The 24586-nt window shown below is 35.8% G+C and overlaps 1 protein-coding gene across 2 annotated transcripts in view; it reads right to left on the bottom strand.

The window, feature by feature from the left end:
* COG5 (component of oligomeric golgi complex 5) overlaps positions 1–24586 on the bottom strand; it is a 373883-nt gene that overhangs the window by 307051 nt on the left and 42246 nt on the right. For both annotated transcript variants that reach the window (XM_014794462.2, XM_087438009.1), the window contains exon 6: positions 23862–23982. In XM_014794462.2, the coding sequence (XP_014649948.1) occupies positions 23862–23982 (121 nt within the window). The remainder of the gene's footprint in view (positions 1–23861; positions 23983–24586) is intronic.

Here is a 24586-nt window from a genome sequence, read left to right as displayed (position 1 = left end):
CTTCAGGTAGAAGTGTTTCCAACTACTCCTTTTCAGTTTTTATTGTCATTGCTACAGTTTAACTCACTCTAAAAATATCAATTTCATTACTTAGTTTCACGTGGAAAGTCTCTACACCAGTTAGGTGACTATTCTTAAGTACTGTCCAACCTTACAAGAAAAAACAAACAAACAAAATACCTTCTCTCTATCCTCCACTCCTCTGTCTAGAAATTACCACAGCTCAGTATTTATAGAGAAGACGAAGCAGAGGTTACTTTTCTCCTTTACCTTCTGAAGAGGAGATCATCACCTTGGGTAGCTTTCTATCCCCAAAGAGTAACTGATCAACCTGGAAGATCTAGGTGACCATATAGCACATCCTAATAAAACACTATTTTATCTCACTAATACTCTTACTCTATTTTAGACTGTTGATACATATTTTAACCATTCATGCTCTCCACTCTATCCCAAGATGTAATTCTTCCTCAAGTCTCTTTCCAAGTGAGGGCTCAGATCCTGGAGCTGCCTTATCAATGATCTACTAAATCTCCCAAGAAATAATATGATTTCCATTTTCAAACTTCTTTTAGCAATATAACTTTTTCTTTTTCAAACAAATTGTTTTACAAAACCCAAATTTATAAACAAGAAAAAAGCAAATTACTCTCAATGAAGTACAATTAGGGGACCAGAGTTAAGTAGCTCAACATTCCCTTCATCCAAATAACCAGGAGTCTTTAGAACAGTTTGAAACAAACATGATTTTAAACTGCTAACCTAATAGGAAATTCTATGGGAAATTTCCTGTTCACTGTACTGAGATCCTAACTAAATATTATTATTTCTGTTAGAAATTAAGTAATTAGGACTCTTAACCAGACTCCACCACGTGCCTATAACCAGATCTGGAACAATATCCTATAAGTGTCCCGAAGACCAAGGACTTTATTAATCTGCATAACTGTAAAACAGTCTTATAGACAAGCACATAGTAGGATTTTAAAGCATATCTATCAGCATAGAACTGAATATGTAAATCTGGTTAGAATAAAAGGTAGTTTTCTTTTTTTTTTCTTTTTTAATAAAAGGTAGTGTTCTTTAACTCCTAAATTATTCACCTGTAAAAATCTTTAATGTAGCCTGAAGCCATTATTTCTTTCTTAAGAGCAACAGGGAAAAAAAATGTTTCATTAGCCATGATATCAGAAGAGTATACAGGATACTTTATAAGCAGTATCCCATTACAGTTGTTTACTTTAAAATCATCAGTTAACATTTCATATCTGTGTATAAAAAAGGTATCTGTTTCCTGCCAATAAAAAATCATAACTCTGGCAATTTCTTCTTCCGTGAGGAGAGGCAGGACACATTAAAACACTGTGCATATATATTTTATTTTGACTCTAATGTCTTCCTAGGGCAGACCTTTAAAGATCAGTCATTCTCTTTCCTGCAAAATGAATACTCCTCCTTCTAGGTAGCTGATACGGTCGGATGCTATATGTATTAGTTCCTCATTTGCTGCCATAACAAATTACCACCAATTTAGAGGCTTGAAAACTACAAATTTATTATCCTACAGTTCTGGAGATCAGAAATCCAAAATGAGTCCCAATGAGCTAAAAATCAAGGTTTTGGCACAGTTGCATTTCCTTTTAGTTCTAGGGCACAATCCACTTCCTTGCTCATTCAGTTTGTCAGCAGAATTTAGTTCCTTGAGGTTACGGGACTAAAGTCCCCATTTCCTTGCCGGCTGTCAGCTGAGGACAGTTCCCAGCTTCTAGAGGACATCTACATGCTTGGCTCACAGCCCCCTTTCTTCACCTAAAAAGCCATCAATGGCAGGTTAAGTACTTTCATGTTTCAAATCTCTCCTGCCTCTTCTTCCATTATTGCATCTCTCTGACTCACTCTTCTGCCTTCCTCCTCCACTTTTAAGAACTCATGTATTTAGAATGGACTTATCTGGATAATCCAGAATAATCTCCCATCTCAAGGTCCCTAACCTTAATTACATTTATAAAGTCCTTTTTGCCATGTAAGGTAACATATTCATAGGTTCCAGGGACTAGGATGAGAATATCTTGGGGTTGGCGGGGAGGGCATTATGTGCCTACCAAGCCATACTTGTTGAGCTATACTGATTTGAAGTCAGTAACAAAACAGAGCATGTCACTACTCTTTGGCTAAGCTAGAAAAGGTGCTAGGATCAAACACAGAGTTCAAAGTGCTGTGCAATCTTCATTAAATACTACCACTATTAGAGAATCCATCAATTTAAATAGGCATTGTCACTAAATCCTTACTTCTTTTAAAATGGAAGAACACTTAAATATCTGAACAAAATTTACTCAAGGCTGAGGAAGCTAAATTTCTCACTGTAAAACAGCACTGGTTTCTACCATTAGGCTCTCGTCTCTCTGTTCACTTCTTTGATGTTCCAGAAATCTTTATCTGAAATAAATCTTCCCACAAAGTTAAAGACACACTGGAAGACACACAGGCTTAGATGAGATCTGTAAAGCAAAACATGTTTTATATCACAGAAACAAAAACAAATTTATTACAATGGTAATAAGACCCAAGAGTGCAAGACACAACATCCAGAATCTTAGAATCCCCATAATAAATATATCTGAAGACTAAATAAAGGGTGCTGCTGCTTTAAACTCGTTTTGCCAAAGAGAAAGAATAAATTTTATAGGTATAGTTTCCCTGTTGCTCTTCTAAGGAAAGACTTGCCTTAGAAAACAGATGGTAAAATGCTAGGAAAATGATTCTATGAAACTGACTTCAGACTTTATAAGTAAAAATTTCCATAAAACATGTCATCTTTTCAAAAGAAAGTAATAACATTTAATAGTAGTAGACTCCAAAAGGCAAAGTAATGATAAAAATGACTTGGCAATTTTATTGTTCTAAGTTTGTATGTTACTTAGACTCTAGGAAACATTCTTGTATCCATTCATTCTTCAGGAATACAAAGATTTTTATATACACAAAATTTAAGTCTGCATTTAGCATTACCTCTAAGTGTATTTAAAAACTAAAAGTAATGCATGAATTCTCAGCCTACACAGATTTTTACCAAAGTGATTCAAATTTATAATGCTCATTCAATTTTATGGACTTTGAGTGCATGTGAGCAACAGGCAAATACAAATTAGTCTAGTTTCCACTAATAGCTGAGTAAACTGGTCTAGTTTCCACTAATAGCAGAGTATATCGGTCTAGTTTCCACTAATAGCAGAGTAAATTGGTCAGGTGTAGTTTCCTGGAGATAATTTCCAAATCTAGATAAACTGTTTTTTTAAAAAATACTATTTGAAGGCAGTGGAAAGTGACCAAAGGCAAGCACGTACCAAAAGAAAGGTTACCTCTGAAGTACAGAAAATGCAATGGGTAAGAATCGCAAGTTTGGGCTTTTTTTGCCTGAGGGCCCTCACCACCATCACTCCCACCAACACTCCCATTCCAATGCCCGCAGCTCTTACTGCAGAAAAATACAGGTTTCTAGTCTGGAGACAGCAGAAAATAGGAATCAGTGCAGACAGAGTAGCTATAAATTTAGGGGGGAGAAATCCCAAAAGCAACAGAGCTGCAGTAGTAGCAAGACCCAAATCCCTGTCTTAGCATTAAAATACACATGGGTGCAGGAGAGGCATGAGGGGATTCAGAGAAAAGCAAGCAAAAATCAGAGGGGAGTCTACTCTTCAAAGACTAGTAAGATATGTCAGTTCACTGCTTTTTTAGACTGATGGTATTCCCCAAAACTGCACAGATCAAGCAGTAGAAAGATGGGGACTTACTAACTTGAGGTGTCAGAGCACAGAGCTCATGGCTGAGAGAGCAGCTAGAAATTTAGAGAGGAAACTGAAAGACAAAAAAAAATACTCAGAGAGCCCATAATCTTAGTATCAACTCTGCCAAAATTCTTGGTGACAACTAACTACAGGGGCACAGGGGAGATACATCAGGCACCAGGTTACAAAAGCAATAGCTGTAAGCCAAAAGGACTAAGCAGAGATGAAGACAACACAGTACAGGCGAAAGAATGTGTAGTTTGAGACCAGTCAAGTTAACTGTCAGCTAGAACAACAACAAAAACTCAATTCTCAGATAGAATCTAGAATAATTAAAATATATTATCCACAATATCCAGTTTTCAATCAAAAATTACTCCACATGCCAAAAATAGGAGTATATGACCCATACTCACAAAAAAAAAAAAAAAAAAGGCAGTCACTAGAAATTGACTATTTGAGTGGGCTCATATGAGAGATTTAGCAGACAACGACTTCAAAGCAGCTAATGTTTCACTTGAAGTAACTCAACACAAACACTAAATAGATTGTGCTAAATTAAAGATGCATGTTGTAATCCCTAGAGGAATCTACAAAAATAATGCAGGCATACAGCTAAAAAGCCCACAGACAAAATAAAACGGAATACACAAAAGTATTTGATTAACACACAAGAAAGTAGGAAATTCCAACAAAGAAAAGTCCCGGACCAGACGGCTTCACTGGTGAAGTCTAACAAGCATTTAAAGAGGAATTAATACCAAAACTTCTCAAACTCTTCCAAAAAACTGAAGAGGAGGGAACATTTCCAAACACAATCTATTAGGTCAGCATTACCCTGATACCAAAGCCAGACAGAGACACTACAAGAAAAGAAAACTACAGGCCAATATCCCTTATAAATATAGATGCAAAAATCCTCAACAATATACTAGCCAACTGAATTCAGCAGCATATTAAAAGGATTACACACCATGACCAAATGGGATTTATCCCTGGAATGCAAAGATGGTTCAACATATGAAAATCAATGTAACATACCACATTAATAGAATGAAGGGAAAAAAATCCACATGATCATCTCAACTGATGCAGAAAAAGCATTTAACAAAATTCAACATCTTTTTGTGATAAAAAATACTTAATAAATTAGAAGAGAATTTCCTCAGTATAACAAAAGTGATACACGAAAAACCCACAGCTAACATCATACTCAATGATTAAAGACTGAATGCTTTTCCCCTAGATGAAGAACAAAAAAAGGATGTCTGCTTTCACCACTTCTATTCAACACAGTACTGGAAATTCTAGCCTGCACAATTAAGCAAGAAAAAGAAATAAAAGGCATTTGATTTGGAAAGAAAGAAGTAAAATTACCCTTGTTCACAGATGACAAGATCTTATACGTAGAAAACCCTAAAGAAGACACACACAGAGCTAATAAAAGAATTCAGCAAAGTAAAATTGCAGGATACAAAATCAACGCACAAAAATCAGTTGTATTTCTGTATACTAGCAATGAACTATTCAAAAAGAAAATTCCATTTACAAAAGTATAAAAAAGAATAAAATATTTAGGAATAAACATAACTAAGGAGGTTGAAATCTTTGAACACTAAAAACTATAAAAGACTGCCAAAAGAAATTAAAGATACAAATAAAAGGAAAGACATCGGTGTTCATGAATTGGAAGATTTAATACTTTAAGATGACAATAATACCCAAAGTGATCTAAAGATCTAATACAATCCTTACCAAAATCCCAATAGCATTTTTTTTTGAAATAGCAAAACCTATCCTAAAATTCACACAGAATTTCAAAGGATCTTGCATAGTCAAAACAATTTTGAAAAAGAAGAACAAAGTTGGAGGACTCAATCTTCCCAATTATGAAACTTACTACAAAGCTACAGTAATCCAAACAGTATGAGACTGGCATAATGACAGACACATACTCTAATTAAATAGAAGCAAGAGCCCAAAAATAAACCCTCACATAAATGGTCAATTAAATTTCAACAACAGTGCCAAGTCCATTCAATGGGGAAAGGATAGTGTTTTGAACAAATAGTGCAGGGAAAACTGGATATCCACACGCAAAAGCATGAAGCTAGATCCTACCTTACACCACATATAAAAAATAACTCGAAATGGCTCAAAGATCTAAATTGAAGAGCTAAAACTACAAAACTCTTAGAAGAAAACATAGGGGGAAATCTTCATGTCCTAGATTTGGCAATGGTTTCTTAAGTATTACACCAAAAGTACAGGGAACAAAAGAAAAAATAAATAAGTTGGACTTCATTAAAATAAAAAATTCTGCATCAAAGGCAACTATCAAGAGAGTGGAAAGACAATCCACAGAATGGGAAAAAACATTTGTTAATCACATATCTGGTAAGAGATTAGTATCCAAAATATACTGAGAATTCAACAACCACAGAAAACAAACAACCCAATTTTTAAAATGGGTAAAGGACTTGAAAAGGCATTTCTCCAAATAAGATATACAAATGGCCAATAAGCACATGAAAACATGCTCAGCATAATTAGTCTTTAAGGAAATGCAAATCAAAACCTACTTCACACTCACTAGGATAACTATTATAAAAAGAAAAAAAAAAGGAAAATAACAGGTATTCACGAGGATGTGGAGAAATTGGAACCCTAGTGCACTGTTGGTAGGAATGTAAGATGGGCAGCCACTGTGGAATGTAGTGTGGCAGATTCTCAAAATGCTAAACATAGAATTACCATATGACCTAGAAATTCCTCACCTAGGTATATACCCAAAAGAATTGTAAACAAGGATTCAAATAGATACTTGTACACCAATGTTCATAGCAGCATTATTTACAACAGTCAAAAGGTGGAAACAACTCAAGCGACCAACAACAGATGAATAAACAAAATGTGGTATATACACACAATGCAACATTATTCAGCCATAAAAATGGAATGAAATTCTGACACATGCTACAACATACATAAACTTTGAAAACCTTATGCTAAGTGAAATAAGCCAAACACAAAAGGACAAATACTGTATTATTCCACTTATATGAATTATCTAGAATAGGCAAATTCATAGAGCCAGAAAATAGAACAGAGGTTACTAGAGGGTAGGGAGTTATTCAGAGGTTCTGTTTGGGATATAATGAAAAGGTTCTGGAAATAGTTTTGAAGGCAACACAACATTGTGAATGTACTTAATGACACTGAATTGTACACTTAAAAATGGTTTTAAAAAAGGATAAAAAGAGGGCCAGGCCCCGTGGCCAAGTGGTTGAAGTTCCACATGCTCTGCTTCGGAGGCCCAGGTTCAGACCTTTGGATCCCAGGCACGGACTTACTCCACTCACCAGCCATGCTATGGCAGTGTCCCACATATAAAGTGGAGGAGGACTGGCACAGATGTTAGCTCAGGGCGAACCTCTCTGCGCAAAAAAAAAGAAGGACAAAAAGAAAAGAAAGAAGGAAAAAAAGACAGGAACAACAACAACAAAAACATGATAAAAATAGAATACAATAGCAAAATGGCAACCTTAATCCAACCATACCAATAATTAGTAAAAATATAAATGAACTAAACACTCCAAACAAAAGGAGACTGAAATTATGAGAATGAACAAAAAAGCAAGACCCAACAATATTCTGTCTACAGAGAAACAGACTTTAAATGTAAATTCAAAAATGGTTACAGTAATCAAAATACAAAGATATATGACATAAGGACAGACACAAAGATGAATGGAACAGAATACAGTCCAAAAATATACCGACACATATACAGACAACTGATTTTCTACAAAAGTCCCAAGATAATTAAAGAAGGTCTTTTCAACAAATGGTACTGGATCAGCTGGATATTTTTACGGAAAAAAATAAGCTTCAATCTTTCCCTCACATTATAACAAAAATTATCTTGACATGGATCACATACCTTAACATAAAAAGTAAAACTATAAAACTGCTAGAAGAAAATGTAAAAGAAACTCTTTGCAACCATAGGATAGGAAAAGATCATCTTATCTAGGGCTCCAAAAGCACAAACTATATAACAAACCCCACCCCAAAAAATGATACACTGGGCTTCATCAAAATTAAAAATTTTTGCTCAAATAACACCACTAGGAATATTAAAAGGCAAACCATATATTGGAAGAATACATTCACAAAATATATATCTGACAAAAGATTTGTATGCAGAATAAATAAAGACCTCTACAACTCAATAAGACAGACACTCAATTCAAAACAAAGGCAAAAGATCTGGACAGACACTTCACAAAATAAGATAAATGAAATGGGAAATACACACATTAAAAACAGGCTCAAGGGGCCAGCCTGGTGGCATAATGGTTAAGTTCACGCTCCACTTCGGCAGCACAGGGTTCACAGGTTCAGATCCTGGGCACAGACCTACGCACCACTTATCAAGCTATGGTGTGGCAAGTGTCCCACATATAAAGTAGAGAAAGATGGGCACAGATGTTAACCCAGGGCCAATCATCCTCAGCAAAAAGTGGAGGGTTGGCAACAGATGTTAGCTCAGGGCTAATCTTCCTCACCAAAAAAAAAAAAAAAACAGGCTCAACATCATTAGTAATCACGTATACGCAAATTAAAATCACAAAGAGATACCACTATACATCTACTAATGGGCTAAAATCAAACTGACTCACAATGCCGAGCACTGAAGAATGTAAAGTAAATGGGACTCTCATGCATTGCTAGAGGGAAAGTAAAATGGTACAACTATTTTGCAAAATAGAGTAGTAAATCTTAAAAAGGTAATCATAACACATACCGGATGACTCAGCAATTTCACTCCTAGATATTTACCCAAGAGCACTGAAAATAAATGTATATAGCAACTTCATTGAAAATAGTCAAAAGATGAAAACAACCCAAATATGCATCAAAGGCTAAACAGATAAAACATATTGTAGCATATGCATCCACTGGAATACTACTCATCAAATGTATGTACAGTCATCCCTCAGTATCCTGCAAAAAAAACCTTTCCAAAAAGTTTGGAACTTTCCAGCTCACTTCCTCAAGTCTCCTTAGCCCAGATGAGGTTACATGTCCATATCTACATGATTATAGAAAAGAAAGAAACTATCACAACCAATCATGATTTAAGACCTGGAGCAGAGGAGTGGCCCCTTCCCTGATCCCAAAGTTACTAGGAAGATGAAAACTCAACAAATCTTGGATTCCGCCAGAAAGGAAGAATGAGGAGAAAGGAATTGGGAAGTCAATCAATAATGTATGTTACACTGACCAAGTGTAGATCCATATGCTCTGGAAACCAGATTAAAATACGAGTTGGCATCTTGTTTCAAAAAATAAAGCTCCTATCCAATTGTTCTTTCCTGGAACATATGAAGGAAGTCTTCAGGAATAGTTGCTGACAAATGCAGCATTTTTCTCAAGAAGTAGCTCTGGATAAACTTGAGAAGCGAACAACTGTATCTCCAGAGAGGCAGACACATAATTTAGACATGGAGATTTTTCAAAGCAGATGTTACCAAACCCCTGTAACTGCTACAGAAAAATCTTTGTAAATCTCTCTGTACCATCTCATTCTGAGCATCATGCTTTCTTGATGTATCTACCAGAATAAATTAGCTATAATACACATCCCTAGAAAACTAACTTGGCCATTTTGAGTTATATGGTATAAACTGAGTGAATTTTATAGAATGGTTTGCCAGATATAATGATTTCAGGATTTTTTTCCCCCAAGTGGAATTATTTTAGTTTTAATATAATTAATATGGAAATAATATAGATCATCACCAATAACCACTGAATATATTGTATTCATCAGCTGTATCATCAGCATTATCTTCCCTTTGGATATGGTAGAAAAACACATTTCTGATTCATTGAAACGGATTTCAAGTCCCCAATAGAGAAATTAAAACAAATGAAAAAAACTGCATCCTATTTTACTGAAGGTGTCTCTCAGAAGATCATGCCTGCCTACCTGCCCTGTTGTTTACATGGTATTAAAATGTACAATTCTAGGGCCGGCCTGGTGGTGCAAGCGGTTAAGTGTGCGCGCTGCACTGCGGCGGCCCGGGGTTCGCAGGTTCAAATCCCAGGCGCGCACTGACGGACTGCTTGGCAAACCATGCTGAGGCAGCGTCCCATATAAAGTAGAGGAAGATGGGCAAGGATGTTAGCCCAGGGCCAGTCTTCTTCAGCAAAAAGAGGAGGATTGGCAGATATTAGCTCAGGGCCGATCTTCCTCACAAAAAAAAAAAAAAGTACAATTCTATAAGTATATCTATAATTAGAAATTTACATTGAACCCTTTTAACTTAGCCTATAACTAATTTCAATTTACCAAACCAAAGACTGATAAAAACTGTTTCATATACTTACTGCCTTTTTTAAACATAAAGTAATGAAGTATAACGGCAATGAAAAGCAGAACAGCCTACCTAATCTCCCCATACAATATTAGACTAAAGCTGCAATTCACTAAGAAGTAGGCTGACACCATTTTTAAGGAACAGCAAATAAAATAATCAGTAAAAAGGAACAGTCAATAAACTAATAAGCCTGGATTTCTGAGGCACTGTTTATGTTCATTTAAGACACATTTTAATGTTTTAAAACTTAACCTTACTAATGATATACATACTGGAATGGAAAAGAAGTTGTTACGTGTCCTAATGAAAAAGACAACCCCTTAGAACCAAGAAATCAAAAAATTTGATACACTACTAGTTTGAAGAACCTTACACTAAATAAATTGTTCTCAAACACTGATAAATGTTCCAGCAGGGGGTGACAAACAGTAAGGTAAAATATAGAGCTTCCATAAACATTAACTGACCATATGGAATAAAACATGTACCTAGAAATGCTACTGTAACCTTGAAACATATGCAAAACTATATACTAAAGTTTATAAAAAGTAAGCTGCTTGTTTTTGTCTGGATGTTATCCTGGTTTTTTGACACTGTGTGATGAAAGATAAAACCAATAAAATGGGATCATAAATGCCGTATGGTTTCATCTGTTAAATACAATTTTAACAACATTAAATTCAATTAGTTTAAAAAACAGGTGAAAAGGGTCAAAAGGTAAGAAGAAAAATAATAATAAAATGGGGAGAAAAAAAGAAGGTTGTGTATGTGTAATTTTAATATGCTTATCTCTACAACAGGCAAACCACACCTAAGCATAAGCCCATGGTTCTGAACATTTGGATTTGAGCACAGCATCTCCCCACCTGGTGACAGCTGAATCCAGTTACATAAGCAAGTAATTTAGAGACCATCTGAATCAAATATACTTACTGAGAATGTTTATCATCATAGTTGATTACACTGTAGGTTTAAAAATGCATATTGAATTGTCTATGTTGAAGTTGTCACAAAAAACCTAGGCATGTATTAAATGCATTTCAGAAGTCAACTCAGACCTAACTTAACACTGGAAACAGTTGGCATATGACTATGGAATATTTACAAATTTTCCTATCAATAAACAATTTTAACAAGCTTGAAATAATGAAACTTCCTAAAATTTTCACCAACGACATCATCTTGTAGATATCTCAAAAAACATTCATTAGTTCAGTAATTATCAGTCACCTATTATGTGGCAAAGACTACATAAATCATACTTTCTCTCACCTGTGCAAACATCAGAAATGTTTGCCTATAAGTACCGTTTTATCAGATTGAGAAAATATCACAGTTACAATAAGAACATTAGTGGATGAAACAAACTTACACTATCCCTTCCTTCTACAATAAATACTTCATAAAATTCTTCTATGATAAATTTGATATTAAGAATATTTTCTCACGATACATGGTATTAACATACTGTAGCTTAGCAACAAAATTACAAAACTCAGAAAACAGACCACAAGCAATAAAAAATAATGGAGGAAATACTTTCCATCACATCCAACTTTTTGATTATAATTTACTGCTTGATTATAAAAAAAATGATCTTTAAAATAACTCAATAAAGCTTTGATACAGAATGGTAAGTCACAAACAAAAGTCAACCCACAATCACAACATAAAATACATTCACTATATAAACATGGTATATCTTAAATGTGATTTTTTACCCTTTTTTTAAAAAAAGGACACTGGGAGACCTACCAACGGCAGCAACGCCTTTTGTGAAGCAATTAAATGCTGGTGAAGAGGTTAAGGAAAGGAGTAGAGCATTAGTGGTTAAGAGCTCAGGCAATGGAATCAGATTTTTACAGATACAGGTATGTGACCTCAGGACCCACTAGAATATAAGTTCTATTAAGGGCAGAGGAGTTTCTCTTTTGTTCAGTGATGTATCTTCAATATCTAGAAAGGCACGTGGCACACAGAGCAGTCATTCAATAAATATTGGTTGAATGAATGAATGAAGCTATTTAAGTCTTAAGGTAAGAGAATGACTGAAACTTTCTTATTATTATTTCATGGAAAACGCAGATAATCCAAAATAAGAAAGCTGGGCGGAGAAGAGACTGGTTTCTCCCATGGATGATGATATTTTTATTTATTATTGTTATTATTATTATCATCATCATCAGTTTTATGCTTAGTTTTAGATAAGAACATACCTTAAACTTCTCAAACACAAAAACTGCATCTTATTCACTCATTTATACCAGGTTTTTAACAAGCTACAGGGCTATGTATATTAAAACCTAATTGTTTAATAAATAAATTGAATCAATTATAAATCATGATTTTCATAAAAAGACTAGAGAGTATCCATGAAAGTATGGTGTGCTTACTTTTTTACGGAAAATTTTTCCTCCTTCAATCCCTATTTGTAGAATAAGTAAAAAGTAATTAGATAATTTTTAAACTACCTAGAAATGAAGTTATCATGAGATACAATATATATGATCTACGTATTATTTTTAAAATCTAAAAAACTCTAAAAATATAAAAGTAGACTGGAAGAAATGAAGAGACATTATGTTTCTCTTTAGAAAGCATCAATACTATAAAAAGATACAGTTTATCATATTGACCTATAAATCTGAAGTATCTAAATACTAACACGTTTGTTTTAGCAAGTGGAATTAGTAGAAAATCATACTAAAGTTCAAGAGACTAAGTGCATGACAGAAATTTAGGCAACACTCAGAATTCCAATTCACATCTGGAATATGACTGTACTCAGCATTGAGATATCATTTTTTTTTTTTTTGTGAGGAAGATCAGCCCTGAGTTAACATCCATGCTAATCCTCCTCTTTTTGCTGAGGAAGACTGGCTCTGAGCTAACATCTATTGCCAATCCTCCTCCTTTTATTCCCCAAAGCCCCAGTAGATAGTTGTATGTCATAGTTGCACATCCTTCTAGTTGCTGTATGTGGGACGTGGCCTCACCATGGATGGAGAAGGGGTGCCTCGGTGCGCGCCCGGGATCCGAACCCGGGCCGCCAGTAGCAGAGCGCAAGCACTTAACCACTAAGCCACGGGGCCGGCCCGAGATATCATTTTAATTGGAAGCAGAAACCTAATCAATTTTATTGTGTCCTAATCGGAGAAAACTGTGTAAACTAAATAGGGATAGTCAGCAACATGATGTATAAAAGAAAAAAATTTAGAGTCAAGAGGTTGGCAGTTACCAAACAGAGGGCTCCCCATGACCCAAGACTTGTATTGAGCACTCCAGGTAAAAGAGACACATTACTAATGTGAAGATGTGATAAACATCAGGCTAATCACAGTTTGTGCCAAACATGTGAATCATATAGACAGCTTCCCTTGATCTAACTCAAATTTTATCGAACAAATTTCTGATTACAAATTTGTTTTTCCATTTAATCTATCCAGACAGAAAATTATACGCTTTCAGTCCAAAGAATAGTACATATACCATTGCAAATTTATCAATTAGTACTCTGGATAATAAACCAGTATCTTGTGAACTTGGTTAACGTGAAGAGAAAGATGAAATATTAATGTGGACTTGCCAAATGGAGAAAATTTCAGAAAGATGAGCTGTCATTATAGTTTGTGAGAGATCCAATCACCCCTACCCATTTACAAATTTCATATTCCTTTTCTTCTCCCTAAAAGCAGTGGAAAGAATGCCTGTCAATGGGAGGAGGAGGAGGAATCATGAATCTTTATTGCCTCAACTGAAGACCTGAACAAAAAGCTGGGCTGCTATAGGAACCCCTTACAGATCATCCCCGTTTTACTCTTATTGCTAGTCTCTGTTTTATTGTTAGTTCTTATTACGTTCTTATTCTTGTAAGTCAAATTAATGCCTTCTATAGAACAAGTCAGGCAATAAAAATATCTATAAACAATTATTAATTCATTTCTGTTACCAAAACAAAGTTTCTAATCCAGAAAAAGTGAGAAACAGACTCTGGATTATGATAAAATCACCAAGGTAAATATTGTCTCTTGGTAGTCATAACTCTCAAAAACATCAGATAAATTTTAAGAGAATTAAGAGATTCATGTTTTTTTTAAAAAAAAATGCTTTCAAAAGCAAGTCATGCCTAATATAAATAAAGAGAAATAAAATGGAACTGAAATGAAATCACAGGCAGAGAGGAACTTGATTCAAACTGAGCTTCTCAAAAAGTCCAAGGAAATTAGTATACAAGAAAAGAACCATCTAGCTAAATTCTAGTTTTGGGAGGTTGTATGAGTCTAAGAATTTATCCATTTCTTCCAGATTGTCCAATTTGTTGGCATATAATTTCTCATAGTATTCTCTTATAATCCTCTGTATTTCCATGGTATCCGTTGTAATTTCTCCTCTTTCATTTCTAATTTTATCTGCTTGAGCCTTTTCTCTTTTTTTCTTAGTAAGCCTGGCTAAGGGTTTGCTGATTTTGTTTATCTTCTCAAAGAACCAACTCTTTGTTTCATTAATCCTTTCTACTGTTTTTTTGGTCTCAATTTCATTTATTTCTGCTCTGATTTTTATTATTTCTCTCCTTCTGCTGACTTTGGGCTTTGTTTGTTCTTCTTTTTCTAGTTCTGTTAGGTGTAATTTAAGGTTGCTTATTTGGGTTTTTTCTTGTTTGTTAAGGTGGGCTTGTATCGTTATGAGTTTCCCTCTCAGGACCGCTTTTGCTGCATCCCATATGGTTTGGTATGGCATATTTTCATTTTCGTTTGTTTCCAGATAGTTTTTGATTTCTCCTTTAATTTCATCAATGATCCGTTGGTTGTTCAGTAGCATGTTGTTTAAGCTCCACATTTTTGTCACTTTCCCAGTTTTTTTTTTATGGTTCATTTCGTTTCATAGCATTATGGTCTGAAAAGATGCTTGTTATGATTTCAATCTTCTTAAATTTATTGAGGCTTGCTTTGTTTCCCAACATATGGTCTATCCTTGAGAATGTTCCAGGCGCGCTTGAGAAGAATGTGTAGTCAGCTGTTTTTGGATGGAGTGCTCTGTATATGTCTACTAGGTCCATCTCGTCCAGTTTTTCATTTAAGTCTACTATTTCTTTATTGACTTTTTGTCTGGATGATCTATCCATTGCTGTAAGTGGGGTGTTAAGATCCCCTACTATTATTGCGTTGTTGTTAATGTCTCCTTTTAGGTTTGTTAATAGTTGCTTTATGTACATTGGTGCTCCTATGTTGGGTGCATATATATTTATAAGTGATACGTCTTCTTGGTGGAGTGTCCCTTTTATCATTATATATTTCCCTTCTTTGTCTTTCTTAACCTGTTTTATCTTTTTTTTTTTTTTAAGTTTTTTTTTTTTTTTTTAATTCATTTTCCCCCCCCAAAGCCCCAGTAGACAGTTGTATGTCGTAGGTTCACATCCTTCTAGTTGCTGTACGCGGGACTCGGCCTCGGGTTGGACGGAGATGTGGTGCCTCGGGGCGCGCCCGGGATCCGAACCCGGGCCGCCAGCATCAGAGCGCGCGCACTCAACCACCAAGCCACGGAGCCGGCCCGACCTGTTTTATCTTGAAGTCTACTTTGTCTGATATGAGTATGGCAACACCTGCTTTCTTTTGTTTGCCATTAGCTTGGAGTATTGTCTTCCATCCTTTCACTCTGAGCCTGTGCTTGTCTTTAGTACTGAGATGTGTTTCCTGGAGGCAGCATATTGTTGGGTCTTGCTTTTTAATCCATCCTGTCACTCTGTATCTTTTGATTGGAGAGTTCAATCCATTTACATTTAAGGCAATTATTGATATATGAGGGCTTAATGTTGCCGTTTTGTCACTTATTTTCTGGTTCTTTTGTGTTTCCTTTGTTTCTTGTCCCATTTGTTTTGGACTGCCAATTCAGTTTGGTTGTTCTGTCTTATGACTCTTCTAGTTTTCTCTTTATCATATGTGGTTTTGTTTTGATTATTTGTTTAGTGGTTACCTTGAGGTTTGTGTAAAAAATCTTGTGTATGAGATAGTCCATTATCTGATGGCCTCCTATTTCCTTCTACTAAGTCAATTCAGTCACTTTCCTCTTCCCCTTCTAAGTCCTTCTTGTTATACCTTATTCTATCTTGTGTTGTGGCTGTGTGTTTACAGTGATGAGGTTAAATTTATTTTTGGTGAATTCTTTCCTTTGATCTTTGATTTTAGTATTTAAGTGGTTGCTAACCTATTCCAGTAAAGATCTACTATCTTTCTGAGGTTATCTACCTATTTTTCTCCTTGCTCCAAGCTTCGTATTTCCTTTCTCTTCTTTTTTTCAGGCCTGAGGGCCTTCTTGAGTATTTCTTGTAGTGGGGGTCTCCTGGCCATTAACTCCCTTAGCTTTTGTTTATCTGGGAGAGTTACTATTTCTCCAATATATTTGAAGGATATTTTTTCTGGATAGAGTATTCTTGGCTGAAAGTTTTTGTCTTTCAGTATTTTGAATATATCATTCCAGTCTCTCCTAGCCTGTAAAGTTTCTGTTGAGAAATCCGCTGAGAGCCTGATGGGAGTTCCTTTGTACGTTATTTTTTGTTTTTGTCTAGCTGCCCTTAATATGGTTTCTTTGTCACTGACTCTGGCTAGCCTTACCACTAGGTGTCGTGGAGAGGGCCTTTGCCTGTTGACAAATTTAGGTGACCTGTTGGCTTCGCTTACTAGTATTTCCTGCTCCTTCCCCAGATCTGGGAAATTCTCAGCTATTATTTCCTTGAATAGGCTCTCTGTTCCTCTCTCCCTCTCTTCTCCCTCAGGAATACCTATAATTCTTATGTTACATTTCCTAATAGAGTCAGATATTTCTCGGAGACTTTCTTCATTTCTTTTTAGTCTTAGTTCTCTCTCCTCTTTCATCTGGAGCATATCTGTATTCCTATCCTCTAAAATGCTAATTCTTTCCTCCATATTGTCAGCTCTGTTCTTTAAAGATTCCAGATTCGGGCCGGCCCTGTGGCTCAGCGGCTAAGTGCGCATGCTCCGCTGCTGGCGGCCTGGGTTCGGATCCCAGGCGCACACGGATGCACCACTTCTCCGGCCATGCTGAGGCCGTGTCCCACATACAGCAACTAGAAGGATGTGCAGCTATGACATACAAAAATCTGCTGGGGCTTTGGGGGGAAAAATAAATAAATAAATAAAGATTCCAGATTCTCCTTTATCTCCTCCATTGTGTTCTTCATCTCCATCAGCACTAATTGGTTTTTCTTTATGATTTCAATCTCTTTTGTGAAGAAACTCCTAATCTCGTTGAATTGTTTGTGTTGTCTCGTATTTCGTTGAGTGTTTTTATGGTAGCTATTTTGAAATCTCTGTCATTTAGATTATGGATTTCTGTGTCTTCAGGGTTGGTTTCTGGGTGCTTGTCGTTTTCCTTCTGGACTGGTGACTTCACGTATCTTTGCATTGTGATTCCTGTGTTGGCTTTGTTTTTCCTCATCCTGGAAATCCCTGGTTGCAATTTCCACCCGCCACCACTGTGTGGTGGTAAAGGGCTGTGTAATCTAAGCCCCCTGAGCTCTGCCGTGGTTTTTCCCTGCGATCTGTGGGTCGGATCGCTTGGTCTGGTCTGGTAGGCTGAGTTGCAGAGTCCGGTTTGGGGGGCCTCTCTTTTGCCCTCTGGGTCCCTGGCGTGGGGGGCTTCTCCTTCACCCCTCGTTATCCGCTCTCTGGGGTGCTCAGATGTTGATGGTAGCCCTGAGGCTCTTCTGAGTCCTCTGTGTGGGAGTTTCCCACTGGCTGAGAGAGCCCGAAGAGCTACCGGTTTCCCCACAGAGGGCCGCCCCTCCGCCCTCTCTGGCAGCCGCCAGGACTGGGATCGCTGGTCTGATGGGGAGGGAGAGGAGTTCTCCTTACCTCTCCCCACTTCCTCCTGGGGCCCAGCACGTTCCACTCTCAGATGTGCGGCAATGTGGATCTTTCTGATCTAGCTTTTCACTGTCTGGGATTCCGTTGTTGGTCTGTGACTGTTCCTTTTGTTGTATCTTATCGGAGGAAGAGTTCACGGGAAAGCTCACTCCACCATGACGCTGACGTCACTCCATCTAGCTAAATTCTAAATAGTACAGATTTACATCTCCATGTTCTCTCTCTACATTTGAATATTCTAATCCAATAGTATCCAGCAGAATTCTACCATTTGATAACACTGAAGCAAAGAGTACACTAGATTCCTCACCAATGACTGCATGAGGGGTGGGTCAAGTTGTCTATATTATGGGTAGAATACCTGATAATGTTCTAAAGGGTGACTAGCAAGTGCTAATGTTGATTGTGGAAATATAGCCCTGTCTGGTTTCACCACTACAGTTTCAACTCAACATGTAAAAAGCACGAATGCATTTCATGGAATAGGCAAACCTGTTATTCAACCTGATCCAGATATATTGACACTACGAGAACTTTTTCAATATTTCTAATCTTGTTAAGTGCTTTTAGACATTAACTTAATTTAAAAAGAGCTGCCTTCCTCTGGTTCCCAATGACAGCGTACTGAGCTGCTTAAAAAATGCTGAAAAATATCAAACATGAATTATGTAGGGATCCTGCTTAGAAGGGCTAATAACAATTTCAAAAGGTAGTTGAAGATTATCAAAAAAATATTTTTAAGTACATTATCTTACTAATGCTCAAAAAATGTTATCAATTTGTAGTAAGGCTCATCTAAATTTTCATGTAGTTCCAAAACTCTTCTTGAAGAAAAGCTATAAATCAATGTGATACAATTTAATCTTGAAATCTATACTAGTTTTATTTTTTAATCATTACATAATAATCAACATGAAAAATTACAATACGTCTGCACTAAAATAACTCTGCTTATTCTCTGTCAATAAGACACTAATATGATTTGAATCTTAATTTGTATCTCCATAACGCTTAATACCGTTGAGCATCATATATGCCTATTTGCCATCCACGTATCTTCCTTGGTGAAGTGTCTGTTCAAATCTTTTGTCTGTTCTTTTTTTTTTTTTTTGGTGAGGAAGATTGCCCCGAGCTAACATCTTCCTCTATTTTGTATGTGGGATGCTGCCACAACATGGCTTGATGAGCCGTGCGTAGGTCCACGCCTGGGATCTGAACCTGCAAACCCCGGGCCACCGAAGTGGAGCATGCGAACTTAACCACTACGCCACTGGGCCAGCCCCTTGCCTGTTCTTTAATTGGGTTCTTTCTGTTCTTACTAAGGTTGGGGAGTTTATAATATATTCTGGACACAAGTCCTTTATCAAATATATACTTTGAAAATATTTTCTCCTTGTCTATGGCTTGTCTTTTCATCCTTCTAACAAGTATCAAAGAACAGAAGTTTTAAATTTTGATAAAGTCTAATTTATCAATTTTCTTTTTTTGTGAATTGTGCTTTAGGTGATATATCTAAGAAATCATTTTCTATTTCAAAGTCAGAAAAAGGTTCCCCTATGTTTCCTTCTAAAAGTTCTATCGTTTTAGGTTTTACATTTAGGACTATGATCCATCTTCAGTTAATTTTTTTTATATGAAGTGAGTTATGGATACAAGTTCTCTGTTTTGCATATGGATATCCAATTGTTCCAGTACCATCTGTTGAAAGACTATCTTTTCTCCACTAAATGTGTCAAAAATCAGTTGTTCGTATGTGTGGGTCTATTTCTGGGCTCTCTATTCTGTTCCATTGATCTATTTATCTATTTTTTTTGTCTTGATTACTGCAAGTCTTTGTAATAAGCCTTCAAATCAGGTAAGGTTAATCCTCCAACTTTGTTTTCTTTTAAAAGTTTTGGCTATTCTAGATCCTTTGCATTTCCATATGAATTTTAAGATCAGTTTGTCAATTTCTAAATAAATTGTAATTGTATTGAATCTATGTGTTGAATCTCTAGGGAGAATGGGCATAATAATAAATAATATTAAGTCTTCCAATTCACAGACAAGGTTTATTTATTTAATTAGGTCTTCTTTAATCATTTTCAACATTTTCTAGTTTTCAGAGCACAGGTCTTGCGTATCTTTTGTCAAATTCAACCTTAAGTATTTCATATTTTTGATGCTATTATAAGTGGTATTTTTGAGTTTCAATTTCCAATTGCTTAATAGTAGAGTATATGTAAATAAACCTAATTTTTGTATATTGATCTTGTATCCTGAAATCTTGCTCTGCTCCTTTATTAGTTCTAGTAACTTTTTTTGTAAACTCAAAACAAGCTACCACTACACACCTATTAGAATGGCTAAAATTAAGAAGACTGACTATAACAAGTATTAGCAAGGATATGGAGGAAGTGGAATTTTCATACACTATTGGTAGGAATGCAAAATATTACAACTACTTTGAAAAACACCTTGGCAATGTCTTCAAAAGTTAAATATACATCTACTATATGTCTAGCCATTACACTCCTACGTATTTATCTAAGAGAAATGATACCATATGTCTATACAAAGACTTGTACATGAATGTTCATAGCAGCTTGATTTGTAATAGCCAAAAAGTAGGAACATTCAAATATTCATAACAGGTGAATGAATAAAGCAACCGTGGGATATCCATACAATGGAATACTACTCAGAAATAAAAAGGAATGAGCTATTGATAACACATAACAACATGGATGAATCTCAAAATGATTAAGCTGACTGAAAGAAGCCAAACAAAAACACACATAAACTGTACGATTCCATTTATATAAAATTCTTTAAAGTGCCAACTAATCCAGAGTGACAGAAAGCAGATTAGTAAATACCTGAAGACGGATTAAAAAGGTGCACGAGGAAACTTTTGGAGGTGATAGTTATGTTCACTATCTTGACACTGGTGATGGTTTCATGTCAAAACTTACCAAATTATACATTTTCAATATGTGCAGTATATTATATGTCACTTAAACCTCAATTTTTAAAAAAGGTACCAGTATAAGATATTTGTCACTAGCTACCAGAATATACTTTTTAAATTGATATATAATTCACATACCATAAAATCAACCTTTTAAAAAAAAAGTGCATAATTCAGTGGCTTTTTTCATATATTGACAAGGTTGTGCAACAATTACCACTATTTAATTCCAGAACATTTTCATCACCCCAAAGAGTAAGCTCTACCCATCAGCAGTTACTCCACACTCCCTCCAGTCCCTCAGAATATACTTAACTTCTAGGTGACACTGTATTTCATCTGGTCACTGCAATTCAAGCCTCGAGACCTTTCAAGTTTGAAAAATTGGTTTTAAATTAATTTCAAGGGCCTGTGGTGTAAACACTGCTACTCTTCATCATTTTATTCTTTTTTTTTTTCCTGCTGGGAAACATTCGCCCTGAGCTAACATCTATTGCCAATCTTCCTCTTTTTTTTCTCCTCCCCAAAGCTGCAGTGCATAGTTGTATATTCTAGCTGTAAGTCCTTCTAGTTCTTCTATATGAGCCACCGCCACAGCACGGCTACTGACAGACAAGTGGTGTGGTTCCACGACTGGGAAAGTGATGAGAGCCCCAAACTTTAACTACTAGGCCATCAGAGCTGGCTCATTTTATTCTTTCTAATAAGAACCAGAACCATACTGATACAGACATTGATAATTTCAGAGATGTTCCAATCATACAAATATCATTTAATGCACGTGTATAATTGTAACAGGATTACCAAATTATTACTTTTTTAAAAAAATATTAATTCCAAATGTAGAAACTTTATCTTCCTCTTGGCTTCTCCTTATTATCAATGCCAGGACTGGCCAAGAGTGAATGAACCACAGTGGTGAATGATGAAGATGATGCCTTTGCAAATTCTGAATAGCACATAATCTGCAAAGCTTTAAATATTTAAATTAATACAATCCATTTTGAGATAATTCCACTATGAACTGTACGTTCTCAACAAGCTCTCATCATTTAGTATTTATAAAACTTGGGGTAAAGCCAATGCCTCATTGGAAGGATAACGGGTTTATACTCTGCATTGTACCAACTCAGAACATTATGATTGATATTGTGCCTGTTTTTTTAAAAAGATGACATCACCATTTGCATTACAGCATCTGCTGTTTCTAGAAGAGATGATAATCATAATCAAGATCTAGCAATATTTTATTACGGAAGAGTGTTAGTGATGAAAAATATACATAATAAACCGTGGAATAATTTGTGTCTGTTTTTAATGATTCTATTATCCTACAGATTATTTTTGAAGCACAGAAATTAAATGTGATAAAGCAAAAAATAACAGCTGATACTAGGAGTTTTACATTCCTATATTTAGCACATACTGTGGAAAAAAAACACTTAAGCATTACTTACTGCTTAAACATTAACTTTTTATAGAATATATTCCAAGCATACTAAATCACAAGTTAGATATATTCCCAATGACGTGCCTAAGCAATATATTTCAGTACTACAAGTTGAAATGTTATTGAAGCACGATTTGTGAAGGATATTACATTTCCTTAGTGAAAAACATGGGATAAGCATCACAGCATGACTATGTAATTGAAATATCAAAGATAGGAAAATTCAAAGAGAACATATAATGCACATCTTTCTGATATTATTTTGGCATAACTACTTTCAAAGCACACCATCAAGAGTAAGTAGACTCTTGATATTTGAGATGGATATAATCAAAGACCTTCTGAACCTACAAAGTTACAATACCACTAAACATATCCACTTCAGAAAAATTACTGGGTACCCAATGAAAAGAAGAAAACCAAAAAGCCTCATTAAAATGCAGGCGTTAGGTAGTTCTATGCACACTCAGTAGCTATTCAAAATTTTGCCTGAAAAATTATGAACTCCTTCATCATGACCTTGCAGCTTGTTGATACTCAAAACCATGAATGTTAAACCTTTGAATGTTGAGTCTGCTCTAAATGTTTGAGAAAAGAATGAACGAATGAAGAAATTAATTCAATAAATCTTCTAGGCATACTGTCAACATGGGATTTGTCACCTAAAAAACAGCATTTCTCCTAGATATTTCTCCTGGAAAAATGAAAACTTAGTTCACATAAAAGCCTGTACACAAATGTTTATAGTAGCTCTATTCATAATCACCAAAAACTGGAAACAACACAAATTTCATTCAACCAGTGAATCAATAAACAAACAGTGGTATAACCATACAATGGTACTCCAACAAACACAAAGTAACAAACTACGGTATAAACAAAAACTCAGATAAATCTCAAAGGTTTTATGCTGAGAAGACATAGGTTTTATGACAAGAAGCCAGTCTCAAAAAGTTAACACACTTCATGATTCCCTTTATGTGACATCCTCCAAAAGACAAAACTACAGTGATGGAGAACCAATCAGCGTTTGCCAGGGTTAGGGGTAGGGGAGTGGGCAGCACTATAAAGGGATAGCATGAGGGAATTTTGGGGATAATGGAACTATTTTGTATCACGATCGTGCTGGCAGTTACATGAATCTATACATGTGTTAAAATTCACAGGCCTGTATACGAAAAAAAGGCCACTTTTATTATACTGTAATTTAAAACTAAATAGCATTTCTAAGAAATCAACTAATTTTACTTATCTGTTTTGAAAAATTTGACAATGTTGTATACGGCCAATTATTAAATAAATTTGCTAAATAATATTTGTTAATGGTGATAACAAAAGTCAACAAATCAAGTGACTCAAAAATCGTTAAAACTCTACTAAATTTTTAATCAAAAAAGGACTTACCAAGTTCACTGAGACTCTGAGCGGCTTTTGTTATCTCTCTACTCCCCCCTTGCAGCTGTCCTTGGAGTCTCTTACTGAGATACAAGATGCGAATTATTCTCCGAAGCAAATCACAGGCAACCTGTGCAAATATCCCAAGGTTAAGAAAGTACAGTCAATCCATTAAGTTTTACTACTATTATTACGTGAATCTGCCCCTTCTTTCCAGATGCTAAAGATTCATTCACGTCGTTTTTGTTTTCCACCAATCAGAGACCTAAGTAGTCACACGTCTTAAAAAGCATTGTTTTACAACAAATTCCAATTTATCCCAAATGGAGAGAATTCAGGATTGAGGTGCCATGAAACCCAGGGACTCTTCTCGGTCCTAGACCAGTTTTCTTCTCTGGGCCAGTGGTTCTCAGTCTTGACTGCTTATTAAATTCAACTGGGTAGGTTCAAAAAGATCCAATGCCCAGACCACAGCCCTGACCAATTAAATCAGAATCTCTAGGAGAGGGAACTAAGCATCGGTAGTTTTTTAACATCCTCAGGGGGTGCCAATATGCAGCCAAGGTTGACAACCACTGTCCTAGGGCTGCTTAACTTCCTACTACTGCCTCCTATGTTTCCAATCCTGGTTTCTCTTTTCTAGATCCCTAAGGGAACAGACCTAAAACTTCTCCCGATTTCACTAGACTTTCAAGAATAAGCATACTCTACTTGAATTTTCCTAACCGTTTTTT

Source organism: Ceratotherium simum, chromosome 1 (genome assembly GCF_057802395.1).
Source record: "Ceratotherium simum simum isolate JZ-2026a chromosome 1, ASM5780239v1, whole genome shotgun sequence".
NCBI classification, from domain to species: domain Eukaryota; kingdom Metazoa; phylum Chordata; class Mammalia; order Perissodactyla; family Rhinocerotidae; genus Ceratotherium; species Ceratotherium simum.
This window is presented reverse-complemented; position numbering and strand designations above follow the sequence as displayed.